Genomic DNA, 27,610 nt, shown 5'->3' with positions numbered 1-27,610 from the left:
TTAAAGCTACGTTCCACAGTTCAGGGAGTTAGGTGCTAAGTTAAAGGGAAAGACCCCCAGGTTGTGATATCAGGATTGCTACATGTACCATGTGCTAGTGTGGCCAGAAATAGGAAGATTCGCATGTTTAACAAAATTAAACATTGAAAGAGTTGGTGTAAGAGAGTGGGCTTCAGAATTTTGGATCATTGTGCACGATTCCAAGGAAGGTGGGACATGTATTCTATATATTATTGAAAGGTCTACAGAAGTATGGATCTTTGAGGATTTGATAGACATGGACTGATTAGGGATAGTCAGCAACGCTTTGTACACAGTAGATCCTGTCTAACAAATCATATCAAGATTTTCAAGGAAGTTACCTGGAAAGCTGATGAAGACAGGGCAATAGATATTGTCTATACAGATATTCGCAAGGCACTTGAAAAGATCCTGCATGGGAGATTGGTCAAGGAAGTTCAGTCACTCGGTATTCAAGATGGGGTCGTAAATTGGATAAGACATTAGATTTGTGGGAGAAGGCAAAGGGTGGTGGTAGTAGACAATAGACAGTAGGTGCAGGAGTAGGCCATTCAGCCCTTCTAGCCAGCACCGCCATTCACTGTGATCATGGCTGATCATACACTATCAGTACCCCGTTCCTGCCCTCTCCCCATATCTCTTGACCCTGCTATCTATAAGAGCTCTATCTAACTCTCTCTTGAATGCATCCAGAGACTTGGCCTCCAGTGCCTTCTGGGGCAGAGCATTCCACATATCCACCACTCTCTGAGTGAAAAAGTTTTTCCGCATCTCTGTTCTAAATGGCCTACCCCTTATTCTTAAACTGTGGCCTCTTGTTCTGGACTCACCCATCAGCAGGAACATGCTTCCTGTCTCCAGTGTGTCCAATCCCTTAATAATCTTATATGTTTCAATCAGATCCCCTCTCTGACAGGAGGCTGTAACAAGTGGAGTACTGCAAGAGTCAGTGCTGAGTCCATTGCTGTTTGCCATCTATATCAATGATCTGCATGATAATGCGGTTAATTGGATCAGCAAATTTGCAGATAACACCAAGATTGGGGGTGTAGTGGACAGCAAGGAAGACTATCAGATCTTGCAGCTGAATCTGGACCAGATGGAAAAATGAACTGAAAAATGGCAGATGTAATTTAATGCAGGCAAATGCAAGTTGTTGCACTTCAGTAAGACCAATCAGGGTAGGTTTTGGATATTTACAAGACATTGGTGAGGCTTATTTTGAGTATTGTATGCAGTTTTGGTCACATTAAGATTGAAAGAAACATAGAAAACCTATAGCACAATACAGGACCTTTGGCCCACAAAGTTGTACCGAACATGTCCCTACTTTAGAAATTACTAGGCTTACTCATAGGCCTCTATTTTTCTAAGCTCCATGTACCTATCCAAAAGTCTCTTAAAAGACCCTATTGTTTCCACCTCCACCACCGTTGCTGGCAGCCCATTCCATGCGCTCACCACTTTCTGCATAAGAAACTTACCCCTGACATCTCCTCTGTACCTACTCCCCAGCACCTTAAAACTGTGCCCACTTGTGGCAACCATTTCAGCCCTGGGAAAAAGCCTCTGACTATCCACATAATCAATGCCTCTCATAATCTTATACGTCTCTATCAGGTCACCTCTCATCCTCCGTCAGGCAACATCCTTGTAAATCTCCTCTGCACCCTTTCAATGGCTCCCACATCCTTCCTCTAGTGAGGTGACCAGAACTGAGCACAGTATTCCAAGTGGGGTCTGACCAGGGTCCTATAAAGCTGCAACATTACCTCGCGATTCCAAAATTCAATTCTACAACTGATGAAGGCCGATACACCATTCACCTTCTTAATCACAGAATCAACCTGCACAGCTGCTTTGAGCATTCTATGGACTCGGATCCCAAAGAGTACAAAGAAAATTTACCAGAATGTTGCCAGGACCAGAGTTATATGGAAAAATTGAATAAGTTTGGACTCAATTCCTTGGAGCAAAGAAGACTGAGAAGATTTGAAAGAGATAAACAAAATTATGAGGGGTGGAGATAGAGTTAATGCAAGCAGGCTTTTTCCACTGAGGCTGGGTGCAACTACAACTAGAAGTCATGGATTAAGGTGAAAAGTGAAAAGCTTCAGGGGAACTTGAGAGGGAAATTCTTTACTCAAAGGGTTGTGACAGTGTGGTACAACCTGCCAGCACAAGTGGTGCACGTGAGCTTCATTTCAAAGTTTAACAGAAGTTTGGATAGGTACATGGATGATAGGGGAATGGTGTGTTATGGTCCTTGTGCAAGTTGATGACAATAGGCAGTTTAATGGTTTAGCATGGATGAGATGGGCTGAAGGGCCTGTTTTGTGTTACACTTTTCTATGATTGTATGACTTCTATTGGTTTTTAAAAGCTTTCCATTCCTCTAACTTCACACTAATTTTTGCTATGTTATATGCTCATTCTTTTGCTTTTACACTGTCTTTGACTTCCCTTGTCAGCCATTGTTGCCTCATCCACCCTGTAGAACATCTCTTTGGGATGAATCTATTCTTGCCATCTGAAATGCTCCCAGAAGCTCCAGCCAATGCTGTACTCCTGTCATCCCTGCTAGTGTCCCTTTCCCTCTCAAACTGCAGCGTGAATTCTATTATGTTATGATCACTGCCTACTAAGAGTTCATTTACCTTATTCTCCCTAATCAAATCTGGTTTATTACACAACGCCCAATCAGGAATTGCCTTTTCCCCTAGTGGGCTCAACTACAAACTGCTCTAAAAAGCCATCTTGTAGGCATTCTACAAATTTCCTTTCTTGGGTTCCAGCACCAACATAATTTTCTGAATCTATCTGCATATTGAAATCCTCCATGACCATGGTAACAATGCCCTTATTACATGCCTTTTCTATCTCTCATTGTAATTTATATTCCACATACTGGCTACTGTTCAGGTGCCTGTATCCAACCCCCATCAGGATCTTTATACCCTTGCAGTTTCTTAACTCTACCCATAAGGATTCCACATCTTCGGATCCTATGTCACTTCTTTCTAAGGATTTGAACCATCAGGAGCTGCAGGAAATGGGTGAGAATTTTTAGTGTCTATTTCTCCTCAATATTTACTAGGGAGATATCATGGATGCCAATGAAACACAGATAAAAGGCATATTGCAAAGCAGGAGGTATTTGCAGTCTGGAAATGCAATAAGCTGGGCAATTCTACAAGGCCTGATCAGTTACATCTTTGTACCTTGTTGGAGGCCAGAGAAGAGAATATTGAGGCCATTGTAAGAGATAGCTGATTCACCTTATCCACTGGTGACATTCTAGAAGACTGGAGGTAGTTAATGCTGTTCCATTGTTCAAAAAGGGTAACAGTGATAGGCGACAGAACTCCAGGCCAGTGAGCCAGACTTCAGTTATAGCAAAGTTACTGGAGGGAGTTCTAAGAGACAAGTCTATCATCACTTGGATAGTCAAGGCCTAATCAGGAATAGTCAGCGTGGTTCTGTGTGTGCGAAGACACTTCGAAAAGTCTGTTGGCGTTTTCAGAGGTAACTAAGGGGATAGATGAATGTAGGGCAGTGAATGTGCCCATATGGACGTTGACAAGGTACTACGTGACATGCCAATCAAGAAGGTTAGGTTGCATGGGATTCGGGGGAGCTAGCGTGATGGATTCAGAATTAGTTTGGAAGCAGAGTGCGATGGTTTAGTTCAATTCTTTGACTGGAGGCCTGTGATTGGTGTAGTACTCCAGGGGTCAGCACTGGGATATCCATTATTTAGTGTTTATGTAAATGACTTACGTACATATACATGACTCAAATAGCACATTTGCTGGTGGTACTAAATTAGGGTTCTTGCTGATAGTAAAAGAAGCTTACATTGAATCACAAAGAGATATTGATCACTTAGAGCGATGGGGTAAGGAATGGTAAAAAGATTTCAATTTACTTGAGGTGCTGCATTTCAGACAGTCAAACCAGGCAGGACCTATACAATGAATGGCAGGGCACTGATGTAGAAAAGAGGAACCTGCTACAAGTGCACAGTTTGCTGAAAGTGGCTATGCAAATAGACAGGCTGCTGAACAATGTGTTTAGCATGCTGGTCTTTGAAGTTCAAAGTAAATTTATTACCAAAGAACACGTACGTCACCATATAAAACACTGATATCTATGGCCTTATGGACAACTCAATAAAACCATGGAATAATAATTATAACAGAATCAATGAAAGACCAGACCAACTTGTGCATTAAACCAGTCTACAAAAGACAAGCTGTGCAAATCCAAAAGGAAAGATTAATTGATTGATCGATTAAATAAATAAATAATACCATTGAGAACATGAGATGAAGAGTCCTTGAAAGTGAGTCCACTGGCTGTGAGAACATTTTAATAACAGGGTGAGTGAAGTTACTCCATTTGATTCAAGAGCCTGATGGTTGAGGGGTAGTAACTGTTCCTGAACCTGTTGATGTGAGATCTGAGGCTCTTGTACCTTCTTCCTGATAGCAGCAGTGAGAAAAGGATGGTGGAGGTCCTTGATGGTGTCATCTCTGATCCATGACAATGGAAGTCAGGATGCTGCCTGGATTCGAGAGTATGAGCAATAAGGAGAAGTTGAACAAAGTTGGGTTGTTTTTTTCTGGGATATCAGTGGTTCAGTGGACACATGATAGAGGTTTATAAGATTATGAAAGATGTAGATAAGGGAGACAGTAAGAATCTTTACTCCAGGATGAAATGCCTAATACCAGAGGACATATATTTAAGGTGAGTGAGTGCACATTCAAAGGAGATTTGTGGGGCAAGTTTTCTCTACACAGAGAGTGATGGGTGCTTGGAATGTGCTGCCAGGGTGCAGATGAATACAAATAATACAAAAGCATTTAATGGGCTTTTAGGAAACACATGACTGTGCAAGATTGGAGGGATGTGGATCATGTGCAGATAGAAGGGATTAGTTTAATGTGATATCATTTTGTATCTGTGCTGTGCTGCTTTAAGTTCATTGTTCCAAATCATCAAGGTGTTCTTATTAAAACACATCAGATCCTGAGATAACACAACAGGGTCACCATTGAGATGTTTCCACTGATGAATGTCAATAATTAGTGGAGTCTTTCATTATGCTGGCTACTTGACCAAGACAGGGAGAAGTGTTGCCATACCAATCTGTGATGCATCCAGATAGGATGCTTTCTATAGTGTATTGAAGAAAATTGCTGAGGATCAAAGGGAACAAGCCAATTTCCTTTGCCTCCTGAGGAAGTAGAGCCATTGGTGAGCTTCCTTGGCTGTAGCATCTATGCAGTTGGACTCAACATTAGATTGGTGATGTTCTTACTGAGGACCTTGAATCTCTCAACTCCCTCAACCTCAACACTGTTGATATAAACAAGATCATGTGCACTGCCCGCTCTTTGTGAAGTCAATGACTAGCTCTTTAGTTTTGCTAACATTGAGGAAAGGTTGTTGTCATGACAGCATGTCTCTATGATCTTTTTAACATTTCTATACTCCAAATCATTATTTGGGATGTGGCCCACTACTGTGGTATGCTCTACAAAGTTATAGATGAGGGCAAGAGCAGAATCTGCCCACATCCTCATGAGGAGACTAGGGAGCTGAGGAAGCAGCCATGTGAGACACCAGTGTTGAGGATAATTGTGGCAGAGATGTTGCTGCCTGTCCTTACTGAATGCAGTCTGCTGGTCAGGAAGTCAAGGATCCAGTTGCAGAGGGAGGTGCTGAGCCCCAGGTCTAGGAGTTTGGAGAAGAGTTTGCTTGGAATTATGGTACTGAAGTTAGATGTGTAATTGGTAAACAATAGTCTAATGCAGATGTCTTTACTTTCTAGATGTTGCAAGGATGAATGTAGGGCCAAGGAGATGGCATCCACTGAAGATTTGTGTAAGATTGGGGCTGATAATTAATAACTGAGGATTCACACTTAAGGGCATTCAGCAATAAACCCATGGATGGTATCACAATATTGGCCCCTCAGCCGAACACGTACATCAAATGTTCACATGTGCAGTGCTTAGGAACTTCTGGCAGAGGATGGCAAATGTGCCCTGGAGGTTGTGCAGTCTGGTCACTGGGGGAATTTAAAGTGGAAAAATTGTGGACTGAGGATGATGGTTAACTGGCACAGGAGAGAAGTTGATAACAGCAGGTATCAGCTATAATGATATTGCATGGGGAGGCAGTTTTCAGGGACCGAGTATCATCCAACTGCTGTAACTTGTGTTATAAACAGCACCTTGCCTTTCACAGAACCATGTTGACCTTCTTTGGTAACCCAGCATTTTTCCAAGTGCCCTCCCTAAAGTTTTATAATCTCACTTTGTGAAAATAATGATTTACTTCTCCCTTCTTTGGATAGATCTTGGGGTCCAAATTTATAGCTTCCTGAAAGTGTCTACAAAGGTTGATAAGGTGGTTAAGCAAGCTATGGCATGCTTGCCTTTATTAGTCAAGGCATTGATCTCAAAAATCAAGAAGTTATGTTGCAGCTTTATAAAATTCTAATTAGGCTGGAGCTGAAATATTGCATACAGTCCTGGTCACAATATTACAGGAATGATGTCAAGGTTTGGAGAAGGTGCAGAAGAGGTTAATCAGGATGCTGCCTGGATTAGAGGCCCTGGGTTATGATGAGTGTTTGGACAACTTGGATTGTTTTTTCTGGAGCAGTGGAGGCGGAGGGAAGGTCTGTTAGAGGTTTATAGCATTATGAGAAGCATTGATATTGTCATTTTTCTAAGGTCAAAAAGTTTAACACCAGAGGACATGTACATTTGTATTTAAGGTAAGAGCATGTCACTTCAAAGAAGATGTGAGAAGGCACTTTTTTTTTAAAACACAGTGGTGTTGGCCCAGGACAGGATATTGACAAATGTCCATTTAACCTGCCAGTGGAGCTGAAGGATTCTGCAGAGTCAACAGTGATGGTTCAACTGCACCAATCACTTGAAATTATGGCATTGATTAGTAGAACCTATCAGTAAGATCTATTTAATAGAGCTGTTAGGGAGGGTTTAAACTAATTTGGCAGGAGGTTGGGAACTGGAATGATAGGGTGAGGAAGGGGAAAAACAGAAATAAATCAAAGATAACATGCAACAGAGGTGATAGAAAGGACAGGCAGGAGATGAGGCAGTGAGATGATTCACAGGACAATAGAAGCGTGGTGCATTATTTTTGAATGCATACAGCATAAGAAATGAAAAGGACGATCTTGAAATTCAGCTATAGATTGCCAAGTATGACATTGTGGCAATCTCTGAAATTTGGCTAAAGGTTGGCAGCCATTGGGAGCTGAATGTCAAAGGATATATGGTCCAAGGAAAGATAGGTGAGTAGGCAGAGGGGGTGATGTGGCCCTGTGAATAAGAAATAATATTAAATCATTAGAAAGGGATGACATAGGATCGGAAGATGTAGAGTCTCTATGGGTTGAGTTAAGAAATGGCAAAGGTAAAAGGACCCTAATGGGAGTTGTATACAGGCCTCCAAACAGCAGCCAGCAGGAGATAGAAAAGATGTATCAGAAGATCAAGGCCATGATCATCATTGGGGATTTCAACATGGAAGTGGATTGGAAAAACCATGCCAGTACTGGACCTCAAGAGAGAGAATTTGTAGAATGTCTAAGGGATAGCTTTTTAGAGCAGCTTGTTGTTGAGCCCTTGAGGGGATCGGCTGTGCTGGACTTAGTGTTGTGCAATGATCCGGAGATGATAAGAGAGCTTAAGGTTAAGGAAACCTTATGGAACAGTGATCACAATATGATCGAGTTCACTTTGAAATTTAAGGAGAAACTAAATTCCAATGTGTCAGAATTTCAGTGGAATAAAGGAAATTACAATGGTATTAGAGGGGAACTGGCCAAAGTTGAGTGGAAAGGGACACTAGCAGGAAGGACAGCAGAGCAGCAATGCTGAAGTTACTGCGAAAAATGAAGCAAGTGCAAGACAGATATACTCCAAATAATAAAAAGTTTTTGAATGGAAGAAGGACACTACTGTGGCTGACAAGTGAAGTCAGAGCCAAAGTAAAAGCAAAAGAAAGGATATATAAGGAAGCCTATATATATATATATATGAGAGTTAAGGGTAGATATAGGACCAATAGAAAATGATGCTGGAGATATTGTAAGAGAAATGCAGAGATAGCAGAGGGACTGAATGAGTATTTTGCCTCAGTCTTCATAGTGAAAAACATCCGCAGTATACTGGACATTCAAGAGTGTCAGGGAAGTGAAGTATGCGCAGTGAAAATTATGACCGAGAAGGTGCTCAATGAGCTTAATGGTCTGAGGGTGGATAAATCTCCTGGATCTGATGGAATGCACCCTCAGATTCTGAAGGAAGTCGCTGGAGAGATTGCAGAGGCATTAACAATGATCTTTCAAGAATCAATAGATTCTGGCATTATACCGGATGACTGGAAAATTACAAATGTTACTCCGCTATATAAGAAGGGTGGGAGGCAGCAGGAAGGAAACAATAGACCTATGAGGCTGACATCAGTGGTTGGGAAGTTGTGGGATGAAATTGCCAAGTACCTGAGGGCACATGACAGCATGGTTTCCTGAAGAGAAAATCCTGTCTGACTAACCTACTGCAATTCTTTGAGGAAATTACAAGCAGGGTAGCCAAGGGAGATGCAGTAGATGTGATGTACTTAGATTTTCAGAAGGCCTTTGACAAGGTGACACATATTAGGAGCAAAGAAAGATAAGAGCCCATGGAATTACAGGGTAGTTACTAGCATGGGTGGAGCATTGACTAATTAGCAGAAAGTGGGAATAAAGGGATCCTCTTCTGGCTGGCTGCCAGTTACCAGTGAAATTCCACAGGGGTTGGTGTTGGGACTGTTGCTTTTTACGATGTATGTCAATGATTTGGACTACAGTATTTGTGGCTAAATTTGCTGATGACACAAAGATAGGTGGAGGAGTGGGTAGTGTTGAGGAAACAGAGACTTAGTTTAGGGGAATGAGCAGAAAAGTGGCAAATGAATACAATATTGGAAAGTGTCTGGTCATGCACTTTGGTGGAAGAAATAAACGGGCAGACTATTATATAGATGGGGAGAGAATTCAAAATGCAGACATGCAAAGGGACTTGGGAGTCCTTGTGCAGGGTACCCAAAAGATTGTTCTCCAGGTTGAGTCAGTGGTGAAGAAGGTGAATGCAATGTTGGCATTCATTTCTAGAGGAACAGAATATAAGAGCAGGGATATGATGTTGAGGCTCTATAAGGCACTCATGAGACCACACTTGGAGTATTGTGTGCAGTTTTGGGCTCCTTATTTTAGAAAGGATATACTGACAATGGAGAGGGTTCAGAGAAGATTCACGAGAATGATTACAGGAATGAAAGGGTTACTGTATGAGGAACGTCTGGCAGCTCTTGGGCTGTATTCCCTGGAGTTCAGGAGAATGAGGGGGAGATCTCATAGAAATATTCCGAATGTTAAACGGCCTGAACAGATTAGATATTGCCAAGTTATTTCTCATCGTAGGAGAGTCTAGGACAAGAGGGCATGACTTCAGGATTGAAGGGTGTCCATTTAGAACAGAGATGCAGAGAAATTACTTTAGTCAGAAAGTGGTAAATCTGTGGAATTTGGTGCCACAAGCGGTTGTGGAGGCCAAGTCATTGGGTGCATTTTAGGCAGAGATAGATAGGTTCTTGATTAGCCAGGGCATCAAAGGGTATGGGGAGAAAGCAGGAGAGTGGGGATGACTGGAAGAATTGGATCAGCTCATTACTGAATGGCGGAGCAGACTTGATGGGCCAAATAGCCGACTTCTGCTTCTATATCTTATGGTCTTATGATCTTAAACCATTAAAATCTATCCAAGTCGACTATTTCAGAGTAGCAACATAATGTTGCAGCTGTCTAAGTTGTTAAAGAAACCACACTTGGCATATTGTGTCCAAGTTTTGGTTACCCTATTAGAGGAAATACATTGTCAAGCTGGAGGGTATCTATCGACAAGGATGCTGCTTGGACTATAAGGCCTGAATTATACAGAGAGGTTGGCCATGCTGGATCTTTATTCCTTGAAGGGTAGATTGAGAGGTAACCTCATGAAAATTTATCAAACCATGAGGGGTATGGATAAAGTGGATGGTCATTATCTTTTCCCCAGGGTTCAGGAGTCGAAAACCAGAGAACAGATACAACAGTACAGAGATTTAAAAGTGATCTGCGATGGTAATTTCTTTACACAGAGTGTGGTCAGTACTTGTAATGAGCTGGAATGAGGTAAAGGTGGGTGCAAATGCAAAATTTAAGACGCATTTGTGCAGGTACATGGAGGGTTGTTTTTCACATTGGAAATCTACAATCAGTGGTGTGGCACGGCCCTCAATGCTGAATCCGCTATTGTTTGTCATTCACATGAACAATTTGGATGAAAACGTAGGAGTCTTGGTGAGTAAATTGGAGGCGACTTCAAACCCTGCTGGTGTGTCACTCCTTGAACTCTCCAGGCCTGGTAATATCCTCATGAATCTTTTCTGCTTGCTTTCCAGTTTAATGACTCCCCCATCTCACTGTCTGCAAACTAAGCTTTGCATTGTAGCTCAGTCCATGTGAGAATTGTAATCCAATTTCAATTCCAATTAATGCAGGTAAGTGGGATTAGTACTAATAAGCAATAATGTCAGCAGAACCTCAGTGGACTGTATTCCATACAACTCTGATTCCGGAACCCAGTGATTTACCATGTGAGAGGTTAGAAAAATCTGGGTTTGATCCCAAACTCTGTCACTGCCTTTGTGCAAGTTGGCACAATCTCCCAGTGGCTGCATGGACTTCTCTTGGGTGCTCTGGTTTCCTTCCACCGGATGCTGTGCAGGTCAGTGGGTAACTGCTGTAAATCACACTCTGTGTGGGTGAAGAATGAAATCTGGATGGAGGTGGTGGGAATGGGATGGGATTGGCGGGAGTGGGTGGGTAATTGTTGGTATGGACTCAGGGATAAAGAGAAATTCTGGAATGGACAATTCTCTCCCTTACCCTTACCCCCTTCCCCCTTACCCCCTTCCCCCATACAATAAAATGCCATACTAACTTGTTGCCTTCCCCCTGCAGCCTCTGGTGTGAAAAGACATGTAATAAGAGATCTTCGGTACCAGCTGAGGGACGATGCTGGGGGCAGTGAGGTTGCTGTGGTTCTTCCTTGGCCTGGCACTGTGGAGTGAAGCCAGCTTGCCTCCACACTCCCTCCAGTACTATCGCCGTGCCTCTGTGTTTGCTGACCTCAGTGTCACCGAGATACAGGCAGTGAGGAACTATCTGGTATCTCAGAAGCATCTCAACCTCTCCTCTGCCAGAACACTGACACTCAGGAAAAACTACATCTTCCTCATCGAGCTGCAGCCCCCCAAAAAGCAGGATGTGCTCCAGTTCCTGCAGGGATACATCTGTCCCCCAAAACGTGAGGCCAGGGTGGTGATCTTCTTTGGTGCTGAGCTAGTCCCCAGAGTCACTGAGTATGTGGTGGGACCACTGCCATTGCCCCGGCATCACCACCCTGCCAGGCCAAGAGGCAGAAGCTCCATCAAGTTCACGTCCCGACCCGTCACATCGGTCGAGTACCAGTTGTTGTACAGGAAGCTGGCCCAGGTTACCAAGGTGGCCACCCCACTGCTGAAGGAGATCAGCGGCGCCTGGTTCCACAACTGCACTGACCACTGCCTGACCTTTACTGACGTGGCCCCCAGAGGGGAGAAGTCAGGGGACAGAAAGTCCTGGTTCATTATCCAGCGAGATGTGGACGCTTTCTTCATCCACCCGATTGGCTTGGAGATCCTGCTCAACCACAAGAGCACTGACCCCAGGCTCTGGACCGTGGAGAAGGTCTGGTACAATGGCCAGTACTTTGACAGCGTGGAACAGTTGGTGGAGAAGTACAACAGAGGGCTGGTGGCTACGGTCAAACTGCCCGAACTCCACAAGGAGAACCTCTTCTCCTCCTACCGTCCTCGCGGACACTTCCAAACCCAAACCAGTACCCGTGGGCCCCAGGCCTGGCAGCCACATGGCCAGAGGTACTGGGTGAAGGGGAACTCGGTCCTTTACGGAGGCTGGAGCTTTGCCTTCCGAGTCCGTTCGTCCACAGGCATCCAGCTCTTTGACATCCAATTCAATGGTGAGCCCATCGCCTATGAGGTCAGCCTGCAGGAAGCTGTTGCCTTCTACTCCGGCCACAGCCCCGCCACCATGCAGACCAAGTACATGGACGTGGCCTGGGGAATGGGGGTGAGAGGGTACGAGCTGGCAAAGGGCATTGACTGCCCGGATTTTGCCACCTACATAGACACCTACCACTTCTTCGACAGTGACCAACCTGTACGCTACAGGAATGCCCTGTGTATATTCGAGTTTCCCACTGGGGTCCCTCTGCGCAGGCATTTCAGCAATAACTACAATGGAGGCTACAACTTCTACGCTGGTTTGGAGGGTCAAGTATTGCTGCTGAGAACCACGTCCACTGTCTTCAACTACGACTATATCTGGGACTTCATCTTCTACCAGAACGGGGTGCTGGAGGTCAAGGTCCACGCCACGGGCTACATCCATTCCTCCTTCTTCACTCCTGAGGGACTCAACTATGGCATCAGGGTCCAACAGAATTTGCTGGGCAACCTGCACACCCATCTGGTACACTACAGGGTGGACCTGGATGTGGCAGGTGTGTGGGGCATCATCACTCACCCCCATATACTTTGTCCTCCACACGTCCCTCCCACACATCTTAACCACAAACACTTCCCTGCCCCAAATATGCCCTTCCACACCGCATTCAACTCAGCCTAGTCCTCCCTGTCTGAGATGTTTCTATCTACAGCACTCCCAAACAATCCCCACACCAATAATGCCTCAACTGCCCCTAAGCCCCCAACCCTACACATTCTCCCATACAGTTCATTTCCAGAGTTTACCCCTCCTCCAGCCCAGAGCCCACCGGTCCGTGAGCCCTGAGCACTGTGGTCTCCGCTCATTCGCACTGGGTCCAGGAGCTACACCATCAGGACGAGCCCAGCAGTTTACTGATCCAGGAGTGGATGCAACAGTTTCCCTCAGTCCCGCCACTCCCACAATGTGACTCTCCCCCAGCCCCATACTCCCACAGTGTGACTCTCCCCTAGTCCCATACTCCCACAGTGTGACTCTCCCCCAGTCCCGCCACTCCGACAGTGTGACTCTCCCCAAGTCCCATACTCCCACAGTGTGACTCTCCCTCAGTCCCATACTCCCACAGTGTGACTCTCCCCTAGTCCCATACTCCCACAGTGTGACTCTCCCTCAGTCCCATACTCCCACAGTGTGACTCTCCCTCAGTCCCATACTCCCACAGTGTGACTCTCCCCTAGTCCCATACTCCCACAGTGTGACTCTCCGCTAGTCCCATACTCCCACAGTGTGACTCTCCCCCAGTCCCATACTCCCACAGTGTGACTGTCCCCTAGTCCCATACTCCCACAGTGTGACTCTCCCCCAGTCCCATACTCCCACAGTGTGACTCTCCCCCAGTCCCATACTCCCACAGTGTGACTCTCCCTCAGTCCCATACTCCCACAGTGTGACTCTCCCCCAGTCCCATACCCCCACAGTGTGACTCTCCCCCAGTCCCATACTCCCACAGTGTGACTCTCCCCCAGTCCCATACTCCCACAGTGTGACTCTCCCCCAGTCCCATACTCCCACAGTGTGACTCTCCCCCAGTCCCATACTCCCACAGTGTGACTCTCCCCCAGTCCCATACCCCCACAGTGTGACTCTCCCCCAGTCCCATACTCCCACAGTGTGACTCTCCCCCAGTCCCATACTCCCACAGTGTGACTCTCCCCCAGCCCCATACTCCCAGTGTGACTCTCCCCTAGTCCCATACTCCCGCAGTGTGACTCTCCCCCAGTCCACTCCCACAGTGTGACTCTCCCCCCAGTCCCATACTCCCATAGTGTGACTCTCCCTCAGTCTCATACTCCCACAGTGCGACTCTCCCTCAGTCCCATACTCCGACAGTGTGACTCTCCCCCAGTCCCATACTCCAACAGTGTGACTCTCCCCCGGTCCCATACTCCCACAGTGTGACTCTCCGCTGGTCCCATACTCCCAGTGTGACTCTCCCCCAGTCCCATACTCCCAGTGTGACTCTCCCCCAGTCCCATACTCCCACAGTGTGACTCTCCCCCAGTCCCATACTCCCACAGTGCGACTCTCCCTCAGTCCCATACTCCGACAGTGTGACTCTCCCTCAGTCCCATACTCCGACAGTGTGACTCTCCCCCAGCCCCATACTCCTACAGTGTGACTCTCCCCCGGTCCCATACTCCCACAGTGTGACTCTCCGCTGGTCCCATACTCCCAGTGTGACTCTCCCCCAGTCCCATACTCCCAGTGTGACTCTCCCCCAGTCCCATACTCCCACAGTGTGACTCTCCCCCAGTCCCATACTCCCAGTGTGACTCTCCCCCAGTCCCATACTCCCACAGTGTGACTCTCCCCCAGTCCCATACTCCCACAGTGTGACTCTCCCCCAGTCCCATACTCCCACAGTGTGACTCTCCCCTAGTCCCACACACAGTGTGACTCTCTGCTAGTCCCATACTCCCACAGTGTGACTCTCCCCCAGCCCCATACTCCCAGTGTGACTCTCCCCTAGTCCCATACTCCTGCAGTGTGACTCTCCCCCAGTCCACTCCCAGTGTGACTCTCCCCCCAGTCCCATACTCCCACAGTGTGACTCTCCCTCAGTCTCATACTCCCACAGTGTGACTCTCCGCTAGTCCCATACTCCCACAGTGTGACTCTCCCCCAGTCCCATACTCCCACAGTGTGACTGTCCCCTAGTCCCATACTCCCACAGTGTGACTCTCCCTCAGTCCCATACTCCCACAGTGTGACTCTCCCCCAGTCCCATACTCCCAGTGTGACTCTCCCCCAGTCCCATACTCCCACAGTGTGACTCTCCCCCAGTCCCATACTCCCACAGTGTGACTCTCCCCTAGTCCCATACTCCCACAGTTTGATGCTGCCTCAGTACCGCCACTCCTGCAGCGTGATGCTCCTTAGGCACTGTCCTTCCCACCCTGAACACTTATTGGGACCTTATTATCCTTTTTGCAGGCCGTTGGAAGTTTAAGGCATTTTGGGGGGCTGAATTTGTTTTGGGGAGCCCCTCTCAACCCTGGTGATCTGGATTCCCTCTTCCTTGCGTCCTAGATCCTCCCAGATGCCCAATTCATCTGGGAGTTCTGGGCATGGGACCAGTTCTCAGCTGCTGAACTTGATATTCCACACTGCTGAAAGATCATAGTTGAGAGCTTAAAATCCAAGAATACACAGGTAGGTAGAGAAATGAGGGAGGCTCTATTGGTTAAAAAAAAATTAGATCAAATCCTTAGAGGTGACAGAGGATCAGAAGATGTGGAATCCTTGTTGGTAGAATTAAGAAACTGTAAGGGCTGATGGGAGTTATATACAAGCACCTGAACAGTTGCCACAAAGTGGGATATAATGTACAACAGGAAAAGGTATGTAATAAGGGCAATGTTATAATAGTTATGGGTGATTACAATATGTAGGTAAATTTGGAAAATCAGATTGGTGCTGGATCCCTAGAGAGGAAATTTGTAGAATGCCTACAAGAATGCTTTTTAGAGCAGCTTGTGGTTGAGCCCACTAGGGAAAACACGAGGGAATCTGCAGATGCTGGAAATTCAAGCAACACACACAAAATGCTGGTGGAACACAGCAGGCCAGGCAGCATCTATAGGGAGAAGTACAGTCGACATTTCGGGCCAAGACCCTTTGTCAGGGCTAACTGAAAGAAGAGATAGGAAGAGATTTGAAAGTGGGAGGGGGAGATTGGAAATGATAGGAGAAGACAGGAGGGGGAGGGATGAAGCTAAGAGCTGGAAAGGTGATTGGCAAAAGGGATACAGAGCTAGAGAAGAGAAAGGATCATGGGATGGGAGGCCTACGGAGAAAGAAAGGGGGAGGGGAGCACCCGAGGGAGATGGAGAGCAGGCAAGGAGTGATTGTAAGAGGTACAGAGAGAGAAAAAAAGAAAAAAACTAAATAAATAAATAAATAAATAAATAAATAAATAAATAAATAAATAAATAAATAAATAAATAAATAGATAGATAGATAGATAGATAGATAAGGGATGGGATAAGAAGGGGAGGAGGGGGATTAACAGAAGTTAGATAAATCACTGTTCATGCCATCAGGTTGGAGGCAACCCAGACAGAATATAAGGTGCTGTTCCTCCAACGTGAGCGTGGCTTCATCTTGACAGTAGAGGAGGCCATGGATAGACATATCAGAATGGGAATGGGATGTGGAATTAAAATGTGTGGCCACTGGGAGATCCTACTTTCTCTGGTGGACAGAGCGTAGGTGTTCAGCGAAACAGTCTCCTAGTCTGTGTCGGGTCTCACCAATACTGTATATAGGCCGCACCGGGAGCTCTGGACGCAGTATATCACACCAGCCAGCTCACAGGTGAAGTGTTGCCTCAGCTGTAAGGACTGTCTGGGGCCCTGAATGGTGGTGAGGGAGGAAGTGTAAGGACAGGTGTAGCACTTGTTCCGCTTACAAGGATAAATGCCGGGAGGGAGATCGGTGGGAAGAGATGGGGGAACGAATAGACAAGGGAGCCACGTAGGGAGCGATCCCTGCAGAAAGCAGAAGGGGGGGTAGGGAAAGATGTGCTTGATGATGGTATCCTGTTGGAGGTGGCAGGAGTTACGGAAATTATATGTTGGACACAGAGGCTGATGAGGTGGTAGGTGAGGACAAGAGGAACCCTATCCCTCATGGGGTGGCAGGAGGATGGGGTGAGAGATGTATGTGAAATGGGAGAGATGCATTTGAGAGCAGAGTTGGTGGAGGAAGGGAAGCCTCTTTCTTTAAAAAAAAGGAAGACATCTCCTTTGTCCTGGAATGAAAAGCCTCATCCTGAGAGCAGATGCGGCAGAAATGGAGGAATTGCAAGAAAGGGATGGCAATTTTTGCAAGAGACAGGGTGGGAAGAGGAAGCTGTGAGAGTCTGTAGGCTTATAACAGATATCAGTAAATAAGCTGTCTCCAGAGACAGACACAGAAAAATCAAGAAAGGGGAGGGAGGTGTCAGAAATGGACCAGGTAAATTTGAGGGCAGGGTGAAAGTTGGAGGCAAAGTTAACGAAATCAACAAGCTCAGCATGTGTGCAGGAAGCAGCGCCAATGCAGTCGTCAATGTCGCGACGGATACCAGTATAGGATTGGAACATGGACTGTTCCACAAAGCCAACAAAAAGGCAGGCATAACTGGGACCCATACGAGTGCCCATAGCTACACCTTTAGTTTGGAGGAAGTGGGAAGAGACAAAGGAGAAATTATTAAGTGTAAGGGCTAATTCCATTAGACAGAGGAGAGTGGGGTAGAGGGGGAACTGGTTAGGTCTGGAATCCAAAAAGAAGCGGAGAGCTTTGAGACCTTTCTGGTGGGGGATGGAGGTATGTAGGGACTGGACGTCCATGGTGAAAATAAGGCAGTGAGGGCCAGGGAACTTAAAATTATTGAAAAAATTCAAAGTGTGAGAAATGTCACCAACATAGATGGGAAGGGATTGAACAAGGGGGGATAAAACAGTGTCGAGGCATGCGGAAATGAGTTCGGTGGGTCAAGAGCAAGCTGAGACAATGGATCTACCTGGATCTTGGGTAGGAGGTCGAAACAGGAAGTGTGGGAATTATGAGGTTGATGGCGGTGGATGGGAGATCCCCAGAGCTGATAAGGTTGGTGATGGTGTGGGAGACAATGTCCTGGTGCTCCTTAGTGGGATCATGATCAAGGGGTAAAACAAAGGCAGTTCTGGATTGATGTAGTGTATTGAATGAGATCTGATTAGACAGCCTAAGGTAAAGGAACCCTTAGGAGACAGTCACCATAATACTATCGATTTCACCCTGCAGTTTGAGAGGGACAAGATAAGTAAGATGTATCAGTATTCTAGTGGAGTAAAGGGAATTACAGAAGCATGGGGAGCTGCCCGAAGTTGATTGGAATGGGACACTTGCAGGGATGACAGCAGAACAGCAATGGCTGGAGCTTCTGGGGGAAATTCAGAAAGTACTAGATACATCCCAAAGATGAAGAAATATTTTAAGAGGACTGTAGCTGACAAGGGAAGTCAACAACAGAATAGAAGTAAAAAAGAGGACATTTAATATAGCCAAAATTGGTAGGAGGATTTGGGAGGCTTTTAAAAGCCAACAGAAGGCAACTAAAAAAACCAAAATGAGAGAAAAGATGAAATAAAAAGGTAGGCTAGCCAATAATATAAAAGAGGACACCAGAAGTTTTTTTCAGGTACATAAGAGTAAAAGGGGCAAGAGTGGAGATTGGACCACTGGAAAAAGCTGTTGGAGAGAGAATAATTTGGGACAAGGAAACAGTGGATGAAATTAATCAGTATTTTTCATCGGTCTTCTACAGTGGAAGACATCAGCAGTGTGCCAGAATTTAGAGTGTCATCGGATGCAAGTGAGTGTAGCTGCTGTCATTAAGGAGAAAGTTTGGGAAGTCTGAAAATAGGTAAGTCACCTGGACCAGATGGTCTGCACCCCAGGGTTCTGTAAGAGGTAACAGAAAAGATTGTGGAGGCATTAATAATGATATTTCAATGATTACTAAACACTGCAATGGTTCCAGAAAACTGAAAATTTGCAAATGTCACTTCACTCTTTAAAGATTGAGGCAGAAGAAATGAAATTCTAACCCAGTTAGCCTAACCTCAGTGTTTGGAAACACATTGCAGTTCATTATTATGGATGAGGTTTTGGGATACTTGGAGGCACCTGAAGGCATGGTTTTCTTAAGGGCAAATTTTACCTAACAAATCTGTAAATTCTTTGAGGGACAGACAGACAGGGTAGACAAAGGAGAGTCAGTGAATGTTGTTTACTTGGATTTTCCGAAGGCTTTTGACAAGGTGCTGCACGTGAGTAAGCCTAACAAGATAATGCCCATGGTATTACAGGAAACATAAGCATGGATAGAAGATTGGCTAACTGGCAGGAGACAAAGATTAGGAATAAAGGGAGCTTTTTCTAGTTAGATGCCAGTGACCAGTGAGGTTCCACAGGGGTCAGTATTGGGACTGGTGAATCTGTGGAATTCATTGCCACAGACAGCTATGCAGGACAAGTCATTGGACATATTTAAAGCTGAGCTTGCTCGGTTCTTGATTATTAAGGAGGCAAAGCTTATGGAAATGAGGCAAGAGAATGAGAGAGATAATAAATGATGAATTGGCAGAGTAGACTCTTAGTTGAATGGCCTAATTCTACTCCGATGTCCTATGGTCTTGTGGTCCACAGGAATCCACAACAGTTTTGAAACTTTGGAGCTGAAGCTGGAGAACATCAGCAACCCTTGGAGTCCAGGAGCCCACATTGTGCAGTCTCGACTGGACCGGGTACAGAGGGCTCGTGAGCGGTCAGCTGCCTTTGCTTTCCGCAAACCGCTGCCCAGGTATCTGGTCTTCTACAACCCTACACAGCTGAACAAGTGGCAGCACCCACGGGCTTATCGCATCCAGATCAACTCCCAGGCTGACCGTGTCCTGCCTCGGGACTGCGAGGAGGAGAAGGCAATTACCTGGGCAAGGTAAGGTCACTGTCCAATCAGGAGCAAATTCCAGGTGTGGCATTAGACACTTCATAAACCTGAGATCAATGGGAAGACCCTCCAGTCGAGCCCAGAGTGTGGGTGTGGTGTCAAGGAACACACCCTTCTGCCCACCAAGTCAAGACTGATCAATAACTCGAGGGCACACAAAATAGTGAGAGGTAAAAGATCTAAAAAGCACCTGAGAGCATATTCTCCTCACAGACAGTGGTGGGGCTTTGGAGCGAGCAAAGTTCATTTAAAGGACACTTGGGCATGTAAATAGACAGGAAAAGTTCAGAAAATGCAGACAAATGGAACTAGATCAGATGGGAACCTTGGTCAGCATGAACCTGGTGGGCCAAAGGATCTTTTTCCATGTTGTATCACATTGAATAGTACAGACCTTCAGCCCATAATGTTGTGCCAAAATATTAAAGCTAATGATACCTAATGACTTCTACCCACACAATGTCAATATGCCTCTATTCCCTGCACATTCATGTGCCTGTCCAAGAGCCTGTATTATATTTGCATCTACCACCACCCCATGCATCATATCCTGGGCACTCATTACACTGTTCCTGAAAATAAAAATCTTGCCCCCAGCATTTACTTCGAACTTACCCCTCTCACCATAAATACATGCCCTCTTCTTTTCAACACTTCTACCCTGCAGAGAAGAATATTGATTGTCTGCTCTATCTCTGCCTCACATAATTTTATAAACCTCTATAGGATCTCCCCTCAGTCTCCGCTGCTCCGTAGAAAAAAACCCAAGTTTGTCCAACTTCTTGTTGTAGCTCATACGCTCTAGTCTAGGTAGCATCCTGGTAAGCCTCTTCTGCACCATCTCCACAGCCTTCCTGTAAGGAGACAACCAGAGCTGAATACTCCAGATGCAGTCTAACTGGAGTTTTATAATGCTACAAAATAACGTCCCAACTCTGGAACTCCTGTGCCTCAACTAATAAGGCAAGTCTCCCTTATGTCTTCTTTACCACCGTATTAACACTTTCAAGGAGCTATGGACTTGGACCCCAAGATCTCTCTGTACATCAACACTAATAGGGGTCCTGCCATTAACAGTGTACTGTCCACTTACACTTGATCTTCCAAAGTGCAACACCTCACACATGCCTGGATTAAACTCCCTCTTCCATTTCCTCCTCCATATCTGCAACTGATCAAGCAATCCTCCTTCCCCACCCCCAACCTTTTTATTCTGGCATCTTCCCGCTTCCTTTCAAGTTCTGAAGAAGGGTCTCACCCCAAAACATCGACTGTTTAATTATCTCCATAGTTGCTGCCTGACCTGCTGAGTTCCTCAAGTATCTTGTGTGTGTTGCTTTGGATTTCCAGCATTTGCAGAATTTCTCTTATTTGTTATCTACTGTATAAACCACCATAACCTTTGACAGTTTTCTATGCAATCCACAAACTTACTGACCATGCTACCTACACTCTCACCAAAATTGTTAATATATGTGAAAACTGTGGAGCCAGCACCAGTCCTTGAGATGCACTCCTGGTCCAGAGTGAACAACAACCCTCCACCATACTCTCTGACCACAACCACCAAGGCAGTTCTGTATTGAACTGGCTGCTCATCTGCATCCCATGGGATCTCACCTTCTGGACCGTGGTACCCCACCTCATATCACCTTCTCTCCCACTCTCTGTCCCCTTCACACTCTCCCTCTCTCTGTCACAGCATCCATTTCTCTCCTCACCCTATTCAAATTCTCTCTCCCTCCATCTCTCAGACATTATGTTCCCTCCTCCTGCCATACCCCCTTCTCTCTCTCTCATATCTTGTTTGCTTCCATTTCCCTCCCTCATCCCATGTGAATACTTCCTCTTCAATCTCTCACAAGATCACAGGACAAAGGAGCAGAAGCAGGCCATTCAGCATATTGAGTCTGCTCCGCCACTCCACCATGAGCTAAACTATTCTCCCATCTAGTTACAATTTCCAGCTTTTTCCCCACATCCCTTGATACCTTGACTAATTAGATATCTTTCAATCTCCTGAAGCGCCCTCAATGTTTGGGCCTCCACAGCTGTATGTGGCAACGAATTCCATAAATCCACGACCCTCTATCTAAAAAAATTTCTCCTCATCTCTGTTTTAAACGGGTACCCTCTAATTCTCAGACTGTGGTCTCTTGTCCTGGACTCACCCACCAAGGGAAATAGACTTTCCACATCTACTCTGTCCAACCCTTTCAACATTTGAAATGTTTCTATGAGATCCCCTCTCCTTCTTCTATACTCTTATGAATACAGTCCAAGAGCCGACAAACGCCCCTCATATGTTTGCCTTGCATTCCAGAAATCATCCTCGTAAATCTTCTCTGAACTCTCTCCAACATCAGTACATCCCTTCTAAGATGGGGGTCCAAGCTGCACACAGTATTCCAAATGAGGTCTCACCAGTGCCCCATAGAGCCTCATCAACACTTCCTTACTCTTATACACTATTCCTCTTGAAATGAATGCCAACATAGCATTCGCTTTCCTTACTGCCGATCCAACCTGGTGGTTAACCTTCAGGATATCCTGCACAAGAACCCCCAAGTCCCTTTGCACTTCCCATTTTTGAATTTTCTCCCCATCTAAATAATAATCTGCCTGATTATTTCTTCCTCCAAAATGTACTACCATACACTTCTCAACATTGTATCTCATCTACCATTTCTTTGCCCACTCTCCTAAACTAACCAAGTCTCTCTGCAACCTTTCCGTTTCTTCAACACTTCCTGCTCCTCCACCTATCTTGGTGTCATCCGCAAACTTAGCCGCAAAACCACTTAATCCATAATCTAAATCATCGATATACAGTGTAAAAAGAAGCGGACCCAACACCACTAGTAACCAGCAACCAACCAGAATAGGATCCCTTTATTCCCACCCTTTGCTTTCTGCCTATCAACCAATGCTCCACCCATTCCAATATCTTTCCTGTAATTCCATTGGCTCTCATTTTATTAAGCAGCCTCTTATGCAGCACCTTATCAAAGGCCTCTTGAAAGTCCAAATATGCAACATCCACAGCCTCTCCCTTGTCAACCTTATTTGAGATTACCTCAAAAAATTCCAACAGGTTGGTGAGGCAGGATCTTCCCTTCATGAAATCATGCTGGCTTGGGCCTATCTTGTCGTGCACCTCGAGGTATTTCGTAACCTCGTCCTTGAGGATCAACAATAACTTTCCAACTACCAATTTCAGACTAATAGGTCTGTAATTTTCTTTTTGCTGCCTCCCTCCTTTCTTAAACAGCAGAACTACATTTGTGACCTTCCAGTCCTCCAGAACCATGCCAGGGTCTATTGATTCCTGGAAGATCATTTCCAATGCCTCCACAATCTCCAAAGCCACCTCCTTCAGAACCCATGGGTGCACCTCATCCGGTCCAGGAGAATTATCTATCCTTAGTCCATTTAGCTTCCCAAGCACTTTCTCTCTAGTAATCTTGACTGTACCTAATTCTATTCCCTGAGACCTCTGGCTATCAGGTATCTTAATTGCCAACTTCCTTTCATAATTCATCTTTTCCTTCCTAATGACTTTCCTAGTTTCCTTCTGTAAGTTTTTTAAAAGTCGTCCAGTCCTCAGTTTTCCCACTAATTTTTGCTTCCTTGTACGTCACCTCTTTTGCTTTTATTTTGGCCTTAACCTCTCTCGTTAGCCACATTTGTGCCATTTTTCCATTCCTGATTTTCTTTCTTCTTGGAAAATATTTTTCCTGCACTTTCCTAATTTCTTGTAGGAATTTCATCCACTTCTGCTCTACCCTCCATCTAGCTTACTTTTCCAATCAGTTTGGGCCAGTTCCTCTCTCATACCATCGTAATTTCCTTTGTTCCACTGAAATATTGATACACCTGATACCAGCTTCTCCTTTTCAAATTTGAAACTGAACTCAATAGCTCCCCAATTGCCTCAGGTTCATTGCACAGCACTCAATTCAAAACAGCCGATCCCCTGGTGGGCTTATGGACAAGCTGTTCCAAGTAGCCATCCTGTAGGCATTCTACAAACTCCCTCTCCTGAGATCCAGCACCTTCCAGACTTTCCCAATCACTTTCATATTAAAATCTGCCATAGTTATCTTAACATTTTCCTTCTGACACACTTTTTCTATTTCCAGCTGTAACTTGTAGTTCACATCCCAGCTGCTGTTTGGAGGCCTGTATATAACTGCTATTAGTGTATTTTTACCCTTGCCATTTCTTAACTCGACCTCGACCCACCTCGGATTCCACCTCTTCTGATCCTATGCCCCTTCTTTCCAGTGATTTGATATCGTTGCTTACCATTAGGGCCACGCCACCTCCTTTACCTACCTTCCTAACTTTCCTATACACTGTGTAGCCTTGGACATTCAGCTCCCAATCCACTTTATCTCTAATGCTGCGTGCATTTAAGTACAGTACATTTAGATCAGTATCTGTTACCGATTTTGCTATATTTCTATCGCACAGCAAATTATCCTGTCTATTCACCTGCCTGTCCTTCTTGCCATCTTTGCTGCACAGTATCTTTGACTTATTTCTATTTTCCTCTTCCTCGACCCTAACACCCTGGTTTCCTTCCTCCTGCCAACTTAGCTTCCCCCTGCCGGCTCACTGAATCTCTTGTCTGTTCCCCTCACTATGGAATCCCCTATAACTACTGCATTTCTCCTTACTCTCTTGATCACAGCACTGGGCAGAGTACCAGAGTCCCGTTCGCTGTGGTCTTACTCTGTCGGGTCAACCTCTCCAACAGTATCTAAAACGATATATTGATTTCTGAGGGGGACTGTCACAGAGGCACTGTCCACTATCTCTCTAGAGGTATTATCAATCACTTTCCCTAATTAGCTGAAGGTCATCAAGTTGCAGCTCCAGATCGCTAACACGGTCTTTAAGGAGATTCATCCAAATGCACCTGGTGCAGATGTAATCCTTGAGGAGGCTGGGAGTCTCTGAGGGTCCCCACATCTGGCACTCCAAGCACAACACTAACCCTAGATTCATACCTCTAATGCTACTGTTATTACTAAATAAAAAAATCCTGTAACTTACCCCTTTACTATAAGGCTCAACGGTCACAAGAAGCCTCTTCCCATTTCCGCCAAAGCCCGTTGAGCCAAAGCCCTATCACCCCACCCGCCCACTCCTCTAAACCGCAAACCATGCTCTCCATCACTCTCCCCCTCTCATCCATACTCCCTCCCCTACCCCTCATACCCCAGTGCCCCCTTTTCTTCCCCACCCTCCATCTCCCCCTCCCCGTCACCCCTCTCAGCCGCCCCCCCTCCCCAGCCCCCCTCTCACCCTCCCCTTCCCTCACTCTTCCTTATCTCCTCCCTGTCTCCCTCCTTTACTTCCTCTCCTTCCCTCATCCTCTCACACCGTAAATAATTCATCTTCCTCCACCTCCTCTCTCCTTCTCTCACTCTCCTTCCTTTTCTTGCATATTAGCTCCTCACCCTCTTATCATCCCTCTCCTCCCACTGCTCCTCTCCCTCGCCCTATGAGAAGCTCCCCACCCACCCTTGCTCTCTGCTCCAGTGATGGCCTCCCTGTTCCAGGTATCACTTAGCTGTCACTAAATTCCGGGAGAACGAATGTTGCAGCAGTAGCCTCTACCTGCAGAACAACCCCTGGGATCCCAATGTCAACTTCGAGACATTCATTCACAACAACGAGAACATCACCAACCAGGTAAGCATCCAGGGCTGGAAGTGAGGAGGGAGAGGGGAATGTCTCCTCATAATGTCCCCACTGTTTGATGAGGGTAATGGTAGGTCCAACCAGGGATAAAAGAGGAGATGTGCCTGTAATCAGAGGAGGTAGGGGAGGCCTTAAAATGTACTTTGTTTCAGTATTCACCAGTGAGTGGACATTGGCTAATGTGAGGTCACCAAAAAACAGGCTGATATGCTGGAACATATCGATGTTAAGAGATAATACGCTGAAACTTTTGAAAAAGTTCCATGAGGCTTGATGGGATATACCCCAGGTTACTACAGGAAGCAGAAGAGATTGCTCTCTCTTTGCTGATGATCTTTGCATCCTCACTGGCCACAGGAGTTGTACAAGAAGACTGGAGGGTGGTAAATGTTAACTCTTCATTGAAGAAAAGTATCAGGATAACCCTGGGAACTTAGACCAACGATTAGTGCTGATAGATTGGAGCGGATTCTCAGAGGCAGGATTTATGATCTTTTAAAGAAGCATAGTCTGATTAGCATTAGTCAGCATGTCTTTGTGAGAGACAGGTTGTGCCTCAGGAGCCTGTCTGAGTTCTTCAAGGAAGTAACAAAACAAATTGACAAAACAAAGGCAGAGCAGCAGATGTGGATGTGGCGTATGTGGATTTTACTGAGCCATTTGACGTTTCCCCATAGTAGGCTCATTTGGAAAGTCAGGAGGCATGGGATCCAGGGAAACTTGGCTGCATGGATTCAGGATTGGCCTTCCCACAGAAGGCAGAGGGTGGTAGTGGAGGGACTACATTCTACCTGGAGATCTGCAACCAGTGGATGTTCCACAAGAATTTGTTCTGGGACACCCTGCTCTTTGTGAATTTTAGAAACAAGAAGTGAGGGGGAGAGGGTTAGTATTTTTGCACATGACACAAAGGTTAGTGGTGTTTTGGATAGTGTGAAAGGTTGTTGTAGGTTACAACAGTACATTGGTGTACAGCTGCATCTACAAATGGAGTTCAATTCAGAGAAGTGTGAAGTATTTTGCTTTGAAAGGTCAAAGTTGAAGACAGAGTACAAGGTTAATGGCAGAATTCTTTGCAGTACAGAGGAACAGAGGGATCTTGGGGTGAATGTTCATAGTTCTCTCAAAGTTGCCATGCAAGTTGATATGTTGGTTAAGAAGGCAAGAGGATAGGTTGAGCGAGCTGGACTTTGCTCTTTGGAATGAAGGTGGATGACAGCAGATAGGCACATGGATGAAAAAAATGGAGGGCCATGTGGAAGGGTTAGATTGATCTCAGTAGGTTAAAAAGTCAGCACAACATCATGGGCTGAAGGGCCTGTACCGTGTGGTATTGTTCTATAATGGTAGGAGGAGGGGAAGAGGGAGCTCCAGTAATGGGGAAAGGAGATACCCACTGAAAACAGGAGAGACACACCAGGTTAATGTGGTGAGACAAAGGACAGACCCAAGAATGAGGATTGGAGGACACAGAACTGACTCCAGTGGGGGGCAGAATGCACAATACTTGAGGTGTGATAGCTCCCACCCTGAGTGTTTTCCAGAAGGTTCACCACCCTGTCCCCAGTCTCTCCCAGGATTACTGATGGAGTCTCCACTTCTGCTTGTTTCAGGATCTGGTTGCCTGGGTAACAGTCGGCTTCCTACATATCCCCCATGCAGAAGACATTCCTAACACCAGTACTCCAGGAAATGCTGTGGGATTTCTCCTCCGCCCCTTCAACTTCTTCCAGGAGGACCCATCAGTGGCTTCACCGGACGTGGTTATTGTTCAGCCAGATCTTGGATGTGCACGTGGGGTGAACATCGAGAGATGGACGGAGTTCACAAGTCCCCAATGCCCAGTCACTCGTCCCTTCACCTACAATGGCACCTACCTACCGGTCTGAGGAGTACTGCCCGTGGCCTGGCAGGGCTGAGAATGTAATCAACACCCGCAGTTCTTACCAAACCCTCCCCCACAGTCACCCCCTTTCAAGTCCTGCCACCCTCCAACAACTTCCCCCAACACCCTCACAGAGTCACCCTGCCCAGGCCTTACCAAACCCCAACATCCCAACAAAACCCCTTGCTCCAACACCCTGATACGGTTGCCTCTCCTCAGGCCTTACCCACCCACAACACCATGCACCAATCCCCTCCACCACCCACAATCACTCATCCACAGTTCCATAGTAACCATCAACACCCATTCC

General features: G+C 45.9%; 2 protein-coding genes across 6 annotated transcripts in view; one reads left to right on the top strand and one right to left on the bottom strand.

The window, feature by feature from the left end:
• The window catches only part of LOC132398709 (potassium voltage-gated channel subfamily H member 2-like), a 197,862-nt gene that overhangs the window by 24,190 nt on the left and 146,062 nt on the right, over window positions 1–27,610 (bottom strand). The window lies entirely within an intron of this gene.
• LOC132398703 (amiloride-sensitive amine oxidase [copper-containing]-like) lies at window positions 11,121–27,369 on the top strand. Its single transcript, XM_059978513.1, has 4 exons — window positions 11,121–12,719; window positions 19,403–19,691; window positions 25,274–25,406; window positions 27,029–27,369. The coding sequence occupies exons 1-4, from the start codon at window positions 11,171–11,173 to the stop codon at window positions 27,302–27,304; spliced, it is 2,247 nt and encodes a 748-aa protein (XP_059834496.1). The 5' UTR covers window positions 11,121–11,170; the 3' UTR covers window positions 27,305–27,369.

The sequence above is a fragment of the Hypanus sabinus genome, chromosome 1 (genome assembly GCF_030144855.1).
Source record: "Hypanus sabinus isolate sHypSab1 chromosome 1, sHypSab1.hap1, whole genome shotgun sequence".
Taxonomy (NCBI): domain Eukaryota; kingdom Metazoa; phylum Chordata; class Chondrichthyes; order Myliobatiformes; family Dasyatidae; genus Hypanus; species Hypanus sabinus.
Note: the sequence above shows the minus strand (reverse complement) of the source record. Positions and strands in the feature narration are given on the sequence as shown.

What these genes read in the sequence shown, in the direction of transcription:
- LOC132398703 (XM_059978513.1), top strand. Translation starts at nt 11,171, where the DNA reads ATGCTGGGGGCAGTGAGGTTGCTGTGGTTCTTCCTTGGCCTGGCACTG. An exon ending in AAGGCAATTACCTGGGCAAG is followed by an intron (nt 19,692 to 25,273) that starts GTAAGGTCACTG and finishes TCCCTGTTCCAG; the next exon opens with GTATCACTTAGCTGTCACTA. An exon ending in ACGAGAACATCACCAACCAG is followed by an intron (nt 25,407 to 27,028) that starts GTAAGCATCCAG and finishes TGCTTGTTTCAG; the next exon opens with GATCTGGTTGCCTGGGTAAC.